Source organism: Saccopteryx leptura, chromosome 6, assembly GCF_036850995.1.
Source record: "Saccopteryx leptura isolate mSacLep1 chromosome 6, mSacLep1_pri_phased_curated, whole genome shotgun sequence".
NCBI classification, from domain to species: Eukaryota; Metazoa; Chordata; class Mammalia; order Chiroptera; family Emballonuridae; genus Saccopteryx; species Saccopteryx leptura.
This window is the reverse complement of record NC_089508.1, coordinates 79,384,208-79,394,383: the sequence shown is the minus strand read 5'-3', so window position 1 is coordinate 79,394,383 and position 10,176 is coordinate 79,384,208. Positions and strand designations below refer to the sequence as shown.

At 42.3% G+C, this 10,176-nt stretch overlaps 1 protein-coding gene across 1 annotated transcript; it reads left to right on the top strand.

Moving 5' to 3' along the window:
• Positions 1 to 1,294: 1,294 nt before the first annotated feature.
• Positions 1,295 to 3,950, top strand: LOC136377097 (small ribosomal subunit protein uS14-like). Its single transcript, XM_066343631.1, has 2 exons — positions 1,295 to 1,398; positions 3,746 to 3,950. The coding sequence occupies exons 1-2, from the start codon at positions 1,295 to 1,297 to the stop codon at positions 3,948 to 3,950; spliced, it is 309 nt and encodes a 102-aa protein (XP_066199728.1).
• The last annotated feature ends 6,226 nt before the right edge of the window (positions 3,951 to 10,176 follow it).

Genomic DNA, 10,176 nt, shown 5'->3' with positions numbered 1-10,176 from the left:
AATGTCATGTTTCAATGGAAAATCACCAAGATCCAAGATCTCAACTGGAGTAAAAAAGGACAATCAATAGAAGCCAACACTAAGATTATCAGAGATGATACATTACCTATTCAGGGAAAACAATTTGAATTACAGTGAATTTCTTATCAGAAACCATGAAGGATTGTGGGGCTGGGTGAAAAAAATGAAGGCATTAAGAAGTACAAATTGGCCTGACCAGGTGGTGGCACAGTGGATAGTGTCAACCTGGGATGCTGAGGACCCACTTTTGAAATCCCAAGGTTATTGGCTTGAGCACAAACTCATCTGGCTTGAGCACAGGCTCACTAGCTTGAGCATGGAGTTGCTGGCTTGAGGTGGGGTCATAAACATGACTCCATGGTCACTGGCTTGAGTCCAAAGGTTGCTGGCTTGAAGCCCAAGGTCACTGGCTTGAGCAAGGGGTCACTGGCTCAACTGGAGCCCTCTGATCAAAACACATACGAGAAAGCAATCAATGAACAACTATAGTGTCACAACTATGAGGTTGATGCTTCTCATCTCTCTCCCTTTCTATCTCTCTCTGTCTCCGTTTCTGTCTCTCTCATATGCACTAAAAAAAGAAGTACAAATTAGCAGTTACAAAATATACACAGGGAAGTAAAGTACAGCATAGGGAATATGGTCAATAACATTGTAATAACTATGTATAATGCCAGGGGAGTACTTGAAATATTGGGGAGTCATTTTGTAAAGTATATGATTGCCTAACCACTATACTGTACAAAATAATATTGAATGTAAACTGTAATTGAAAAATACAACCTTGGTTGGTTCAGTGGTAGAGCGTCAGCCTGGTGTGTGGATATCCCAGGTTTGATTCCCAGTCAGGGCACATAGGAGAAGCGTCCCTCTTCTTCTCCACCCCTCCCCTTTTGCTTCTCTCTCTCTCTCTCTCTCTTTCTTCTTCCTTTCACCCTCCCCCTCCTTCTTTTTCTTCCTCCCCCTCCTCCTCCTCCTCCTCCTCTTCTTCTTCTCCCACAGCCATGGCTCGGTTGGAGCAAGTTGGCCCTGGATGCTCAGGATGGCTCCATGGCTTTGTCTCAGGTGCTAAAATAGCTTGGTTGCTGAGCAAAGGAGCAACAACCCCAGATGGACAAAACACCCCCCTGGTAGGGGGCTTGCTGGGTGGATCCCAGTCGGGATGCATGCAGGGAGTCTGTCTTTCTGCTTCCCTACTTCTCACTTAAGAAAAAAAGGTGAGTAGTGCTTGTATTAAAGAGACCCCATAGGGTTCTGTATCCCCTTCTAGCACATGAGGACACAGCGAGAAGTTGGCATTTTGCAACCCAGAAGAGGGTCTTCAACAGAACCCGCCCATGCTTGCACACTGACCTTGGACTATCCGCCTCCAGAAGGGTGAGAAATAAATTTTTGTTATTTATAAGCTACCCATTCTATGGTTTTTGTTGTTGTTATAGCAGGCCAAATGGACTAAGGTAATCACTGTCTGATGTTCTAAGTATATGTAGAAGTAATAGTTAAGAAAACAGAGTGCTGGAAGTTTGAGAAGTGCAATAAGGCAAGTCAAGGAAATAAAAGCTATTCAGACAGAAATGAAGAAATAAAACTGTTCCATTTGCAGGTGACATGAATGTCTACACAGAAACCAAAGATTCTACCAAAAAAAAAATCTAAAAACTAATATGTGAGGTCAGCAAGATTTTTTTAGGATACAAGATAACCATACAAAAATCAATTAGTAGGCCCTGGCCGGTTGGCTCAGCAGTAGAGCGTCGGCCTGGCGTGCAGGGGACCCGGGTTCGATTCCCTGCCAGGGCACATAGGAGAAGCGCCCATTTGCTTCTCCACCCCCCCCCTTCCTCTCTGTCTCTCTCTTCCCCTCCTGCAGCCAAGGCTCCATTGGAGCAAAGATGGCCCGGGCGCTGGGGATGGCTCCTTGGCCTCTGCCCCAGGTGCTAGAGTGGCTCTGGTCGCAGCGGAGCGACGCCCTGGAGGGGCAGAGCATCGCCCCCTGGTGGGCAGAGCGTCGCCCCTGGTGGGCGTGCCGGGTGGATCCCGGTAGGGCACATGCGGGAGTCTTTCTGACTGTCTTTCCCCGTTTCCAGCTTCAGAAAAATACAAAAAAAAAAAAAAAATCAATTAGTAATCTTTTTTAAAGATTTTATTTATTTATTTTAGAGAGGAGGAGAGAGAGAAATGGAGAGGAACAGGAAGCATCAACTCCCATATGTGCCTTGACCAGGCAAGCCTAGGGCTTCAAAACAGCGACCTCAATGTTCTCAGGGGTCCCCAAACTTTTTACACAGGGGGCCAGTTCACTGTCCCTCAGACCGTTAGAGGGCTGGACTATAAAAAAAACTATGAACAAATCCCTATGCACACTGCACATATCTTATTTTAAAGTAAAAAAACAAAATGGGAACAAATACAATATTGAAAATAAAGAACAAGTAAATTTAAATCAACAAACTGACCAGTATTTCAATGGGAACTGTGTTCCTCTCACTGACCACCAATGAAAGAGGTGCCTCTTCTGGAAGTGTGGCGGGGGCCGGATAAATGGCTTCAGGGGGCCGCATGCAGCCCACGGGCCGTAGTTTGGGAACCCCTGTTCTAGCTGGATGCTCTATCCACTGCACCACCACAGGTCAGCCTCAATTACTAAGTTTTTATATACTAGCAATGAACAAATAGATGCCAAAATTAAAATACAATACCATTTAAATCACTCAAAGAGAAAGAAAAATACTTAGGTATAAATCTAACATTTTGTCCTACAAAGTCCAAAAGTTTTTAATTTTAATAAAGTACACTTCATATATATTTTTTCTTTGTTATCTGTGCTTTGATGTGATATCTAGGTAGTCATTGCCTAATCCAAGGTCTCAAAGGCCAATTGAATTGCAAAAGCAAATCAATGGGAAAAGCAGCCTTTTTAACGAATGGGACTGGGCATTTCTGGGCAGAACAATGAACCTCGATGTGAGTCTCACACCATGTGCAGAATTAATCTCAAAGTGGATCATGGAGTTAAATGTAAATTGTAAAATCATAACACTTTTAGGGAAAATGTAGCAGAAAACCTTTGAAATATAAAACTAGGCAAAGAGTTTTTTTACTTGAAACCAAAAGAATTATCCAAAAAAATAAACTGATAAATTTTACTGCATCAAATGAAAAACATTTGCTCTTTTAAAAGCCTGTTAAAAGGATAAAAAGACAAACTACAGGCCTTGGCCTGTCAGCTCAGTCAGTGGTAAGGTGTTCACTGGAAGTGTGAATGCACCAGGTTCAATCCTGGGTCAGGGCACACAGGAGAAGCTACCATCTGCTTCTCCACCCTTCTCCCTCCCCCTTCTCTCTATCTATCTTCTTTTCCCTCCCATAGCCATAGCTCGATTGGTTCCAGTGCTGAGGTGCTGAGGATGGCTCTTTGGAGCTTCCACCTCAGGTGCTAAAAATAGCTTGGTTGTGAGCATTGCCCCAGATGGGGTGGATGCAGGGGTTTGGGGTTGGGGGGGGGCTGCCTGGTGAATCCTGGTCGGTGTGCATGTGGGAGTCTATCTCCCCTCCTCTCGCTTGGAAAAGAAATTTATTTATTTATTTATTTATTTATTTATTTATTTATTTATTTAAAGAAAAGATAAGACAAGCTATAGACTAGAGGAAAATGTTTGTAAACCACATATATGACAAAAAAGCAAATATCTAAAACACATTAAAAACTCTCAAAATTCAACAGCAGCATTTTGTCTCTACTTACCCATGAAAGCAAGGTAGGTCACCAACAGTTCTACTGGGGCCGCTTGGGAAAATTTAGCCAAGGTTCTCACTCTTGCCACCTGTGCTCAAACCAGCACAATCTGATCTGGAAATATGGACTCAATAAGTGCCACCAGTGTTCACATCAGTATGCAAAGGTTATAGATTTCATCATGATAGACTAAGCAATCTTCTTTGAATGGATCATCACAGCCATCTAGCAGACAAATAATTGATGCTAATTCTTTGTACATTAAACAACAAACTCAAAAGTAAAAAGAAAACTATTCAAACAGCAAACAATCCAGGGACAAAAGACATGAAGATACATTTCAACAAAGATAAACAGATGTCGGGCCCTGGCCAGCTGGCTCAGTGGTAGAGCATCGACTCAGCATGTGGAAGTTCCAGGTGCAATTAACAGCCATGGCACACAGGAAAAGTGTCCATCTGCTTCTCCACAGTTCCCCCTCTCCTTCCTCTCTGTCTCTCTCTTCCCCTCCCGCATCCAAGGCTCCACTGGAGCAAAGTTGGCCTGGGCACTGAGGATGGCTCCATGGCCTCCGCCTCAGCTGCCAGAATGGCTCCAGCTGCAACAGAGCAGTGCCCCAGATGGGCAGAGCATCACCCCCTGGTGGACACGCTGGGTGGATCCTAGTCAGGTGCATGTGGGAGTCTGCCTCCCCACCTCCTTGCTTCTCACTTCAGAAAAATTTTTAAAAATTAAAGAAAAAGATAAACAGATGTCAAGATCATGAAGATGTTCAACATCATTAACCATTAGGGAAATGCAAACTAAAATCACAATGAGATACCACCTCACTGCACTCACAATGCTAAAATAAATAGTACAGACAATACCTAAACAACAGTGTGCTGATTGCAGGAGATGGGGGGAGCAGGCAGGGGTCGTCAAACTTTTTTATAAAAACCGCCCACTTTTGCAGTGCTGGTAGACCTGATCCCTACCGCCCACTAGTGGGCGTTCCAGCTTTCATGATGGGCCAATCGCAGCGCTGTTTGGTTGCATGGTAGGGACCAGGTTGACCAGCACTGCGGTTTTTATAAAAAGTTTGACGGCCCCTGTCAGGTGGATGAAGACTTGACTTGGGCTGGTGAGCACACAATACAGTGTACAAATGATATGCTGTAGAATTGTGCACCTGAAACCTGTATAATTTTGTTAACCAGTATCATCCCAATAAATTCATTAAAAAGGAAAAAAAATACAGACAGTACCAAATGTCACTGAGGATTTGGAGAAACTAGATTACTCATACATTGCTCTTGGAAATGCAAATGGTACAGCCACTGTGGAAAACAACCTGGCAGTTTCTAAAAAGAAAAGAAAAAGAAAAAAACTAAACCTATCACAATCATGCAACCCAGTAGTTTGCACATGTAGGCATTTATCCCAGAAAAATAAAGACTTATTTCTTTAGGTTCACAGAAAAATCTGTACTCAAATATTTATAGCAGCTTTATTCATAATAGTAAAAAACTGAAAACAACCCAGATGTTTTTCTACAGTGAATGGTTAAGCAAACTGTGGTAGATTAATACCATGAAATACTACTCAGCAAGAGGGAACTATTGATGCATGCAACAACCTAGACAAATCTCCAGAAAACTGTAAAATAATTTCTGTGCATATTTGACATTTTTAATAGTAAGATACCTGGGAAAAAGTCACTGGAATTAAATGGCATACTTTCAGGATTTTTGAAAAATTCTAGGATTCAATTGCATACACACAATGAAAATATTTAACTCTCAGTGGGCCAAGATTTTGATGAATTGCTACATACCTCCTAAGAATAAGAAAGGCTCCAGAAGTGACTTTGTTAACTCAGACCAGTAAGTTTCATTTTATACTTAGTCTGATTTCCAAGTTCTTTTCAAATTCTCACTCATTCAAGAAACTTATTCTAACTCCCACTTCTCTTTTGTTAACTCCAGTCAATTTGGATCTATACCTTTCTTACACAAAATCACATTCTTACATGAACTGCTTCCAGTTTTATCCAGCTCCTGCCCCAGACATTTGTAGGCACAGATCCTCCAGTCACACACACACCAGCCCCACTCTACCAGCTCCAAACTGAGTATGAAGAGCTAAATGATACACCTAACCCAGTCTAGGATGGTAGTGGTGGTGTGGGCATCACAGTTTTCCTGAAGGACAGAATATCTGGACTGGACTTGAAAGGTGAGTAGGAGTTTTCAATCCTCTCTTTCTTTTTTATTAAAAAAAATTGTAAATTGATTTGAGAGAGAGAGACAGGCAGGCAGGGAGAGAGATGAAAAGCATCAACTTGTAGTTGCATCATTTTAGTTGTTCATTGATTGCTTCTCATATGTGCCTTGACTGGGGGGCTCAAGCCAAACCAGTAACCCCTTTCTCAAGCCAGTGACCTTGGGCTGAAGCCAGAGACCTTAGGATCATGTCGATGGTCCCGTGCTCAAGCCAGGGGACCTCAGTGTTCCCAGCTCACGCTCTATCCATTGTACCACCACCTGTAAGGCACAATCCTCTTTTCCTCAGATAAATCACTTTAGAAAACCTGTAAGACTATATCACTGTCGCTCAAGAAACTACCTAAGTGCTATCAACCCAGACAAATCAAGCTTACCAGCCTGAAAAAACATTAGCAAATCAGCCATAATAGATAAACATTATCCTAGTTGTAGAAGATAACAGCTGTTCCAATCCTGAGGTCTCTCCGGAACTTATTATACAATTACTTAAGGATTTCTTCTTAGAATGTGGTGAGATGGGGAACCAAGAATACATACTTGATTGTATACCATTTCTTCCTGGCTTTAACATTATTTACCTAACAAGAGACATGATTTTTTTCCAGTACACACTCAGATTTAAAAAGTCTTACTATGGCCCTGACCAGTTGGCTCAGCGGATAGAGCATTGGCCCAGCGTATGGACATCCCAGGTTCAATTCCTAGTCAGGGCACACAAAAGAAGCCATCATCTGCTTCTATCCCCCTCTATCCCTCTACCTGTCTCATAGCCAGTGGCTCAATTGGTTCAAGTGTCAGCCCCGGGTGCTGAGGATGGCTCAGTTGGTCTAAGTATCTTTGCCCTCAGGTGCTAAAAATAGCTCTGTTGATTGAATATCAGCCCAAGAAGGAAATTGCTGAGTGTATCCCAGTCAGGGTGCATGTGGGAATCTGTCAATCTCCCCTCCTCTCACTTAAAAAAAGAAAGTATTACTATGTATTTTCATTATAGAAAAATTGTATGAAGAGCTTTAAAAAAACTCAGCCATAATTCCACAATTCAGAGATGACCACTGATAATGTTTGAGTGCATTTTCTTCCCACCTTGTTCCAATATAGATTTTAAAAAACCAAATTGATTGTAATTTTGACTATTGCTTTCTAAAACATCATATAGTTTGAGCATTTTTCCACATTATCAAAATGTTTCAAAAGCATGCATCATTTAGACTTACCGTAATTTGTTGAAGTATTCCCATAAAAGCTAGGCTATTTCCAAATTTTTTCACAGTTAAAAGTAATGCTGTGGTGAACATCTGTGTATGCGTTTACATTTAAATTCTTAGAACTGTTTTTTTATCCAATGGAATTACAAATCAACGAGTTCAAACATTTTTATATCTCTTACATTATTATTAAGTTGACCTTTCAAATGGTCATACCAGTTTTGATAAGGGAGCCCAAAAGTGAGAAATTTGGCTTCAGTAATAAGTAGCCTTTTAGTTGTAATGAGTAGGAGATATGTAAGGGTTAGGAAATAGTTAACCGGCTTGCTAGTCTCTCTTAATGGCTTTCTAGCCTTAAACTTTGAAATGTAGCAAAAAGTTTACCTTTGCAGGAATGTCAGGGAAAGCTTACATTGGGGAAAGACCTGAAAATTAGGGGAGTTTAAATCACAAAAGTTGTTTGTAAAAGCCTAGCTATAGGATTTTCTGTGAAAAGTTAAGGCCTAGAAATTACTGTATTTCCCCATGTATAAGACGTACATTAATTTGGGGGTCCAAAATTTGAACAAAAAATGTATTACATAAAGTTATTGAACTCAAATTTTATTCATCATAAAATTCATTAGCTTGTCCTCATCTGTGTCTGATGATGAATCACTGTCTTCATATATTGCCTCATCCTCAGTTCCATCTATGGCATTGGAAATGCCACAACCACTGTATAAGACACACCCAATTTTTAGACCCCAAATTTTTAAAAAATGGGTATGTCTTATACATGGGGAAATACAGTAATTAAAACTTAGTTCACCAATCTGCCTGACCAGGTGGTGGCGCAGTGGATAGGACCAGGATGCCGAGGACCCAGGTTCGAGACCCTGAGGTTGCCAGCTTGAGTGCGGGCTCATCTGGTTTGAGCAAAAGCTCACCAGCTTGGACCCAAGATTGCTGGCTCGAGCAAGGGGTTACTCGGTCTGCTGAAGCCCCACGGTCAAGGCATATATGAGAAAGCAATCTATGAACAACTAAGGTGTCACAATGCGCAACGAAAAACTAATGATTGATGCTTCTCATTTCTTTCCGTTCCTGTCTGTCTGTCCCTGTCTATCCCTCTCTCTGACTCTCTCTCTGTCTCTGTAAAAAAAAAACAAAAAAACTTAGTTCACCAATCTTAAATCTTTTGTGTGTGTGTGTGTGTGTGTGACTGACAGAGAGAGGAACAAACAGGAAGGGAGAAAGATGAGAAGCATCAAGTCTTTGTTGCAAAACCTTAGTTCATTGATTGCTTTCTCATATGTGCCTTGACTGGAGGGCTACAGCAGACCAAGTGACCCCTTGCTCAAACCAGTAACTTGGGTTGTTCAAGCTGGTGATCTGTGCTCAAACCAGATGAGCCCACACTTAAGCCGGCGATCTTGGGGCCTCGAACCCGGGGCATCTGCATCCCAGTCTGATGCTCTATCTACTGTGCCACCACCTGGTCAGGTTTAAATCCTTACTTTGTATCCTAAGAAAACAGGGAGGTTTTTTTTTCACAGATAATTCCCAGAGGCAGATGGTTCCAGAGGAACCAGGTCTCAGCTGTTCCTGGGAGACACCTGACCTCTGCTGATTTGAAGATTTACCAAGGGCCCTGGCCAGATGGCTCAGTGGTAGAGCGTCGGCCTGGCGTGCAGGAGTCCCGGGTTCGATTCCCGGCCAGAGCACACAGGAGAAGCGCCCATCTGCTTCTCCACCCCTCCCCCTCTCCTTCTTCTCTGTCTCTCTCTTCTCCTTCCGCAGCCAAGGCTCCATTGGAGCAAAGTTGGCCTGGGCGCTGAGGATGGCTCCATGGCCTCTGCCTCAGGCGCTAGAATGGCTCTGGTTGCAGCAGAGCAGCGCCCCAGATGGGCAGAGCGTCGCCCCCTGGTGGGCATGCCAGGTGGATCCTGGTCGGGCGCATGCGGGAGTCTGTTTGACTGCCTCCCCATTTCCAGCTTCAGAAAAATACAAAAAAAAAAAAGGTTTACCAAGAACGTCAGATAGGGCCATGCTGATTAGGCCTGTGCTGCATCAGAAGAACTTGCCGAGGAGATGTTTCTGCAGCTGAACATTCTACCTCCTGAACACTGTTACATGACTAACTGCATAGACTTCTTACTTCTTTTTCTTTTTTCCTGAACCATATAAAAACTGCCAGCACTAGGAGAGTGTTAAGGCAGCTTTGTGGACAGGATTCCCCTGCCTTCCAGGGAACCAGTATTTCTGAATCAAAGACACTCTTCCATACTTAGTCCAGTTTGTCTCTTTTGATTGACTGAATACAATCAGTTGCCCTGAACCCAGCTCGTTCCGGTTAACAGTTTCCATGGAGGCTGTTCCTTTTACTTTCGTCTGTGATCTTTTTAAAATTTGAGAGGGAAGAGGAAGCAGGGACTGGTACTCAGTAGCAGAAAAATATATATAGCTATATAAAATGTTATATAGCTATAATAACATCTCAACAAATGGTGCTAAAACAACTGGATATGCACTTGCAAAAAAAAAAAAAAAAAAGAATCTAGGCACAGACCATACATTCTTCACAAATATTAACTCAAAATGGATCACGGACCTAAATGTAAAATGCAAAACTATAAAGGAGAAAATAGGAGAACATATAGGATAAAACCTAGATGACCTTGGAGAAGGTGATGACTTTTTAGATACAACACCAAAGCCATGATCCATGAAAGAAATAATTGATAAGCTGGACTTCATTAAAATTAATAACTTCTGATCTGTGAAAAACAATGAAAAGAGAATGAGAAGATAAGTGTAATGCCAGTGGCCAAGGCCAGGCAGGTCCACATTGGATTTGGGCAGACAGTGGAGAAACTGTAGAGCCGGAAATCGTCAGGCCATAGCTGTTTATTGGAGGCTCACAAGGACAGGCAAGCAAATAAACAACAAAAGTGAAAGAGCTAAT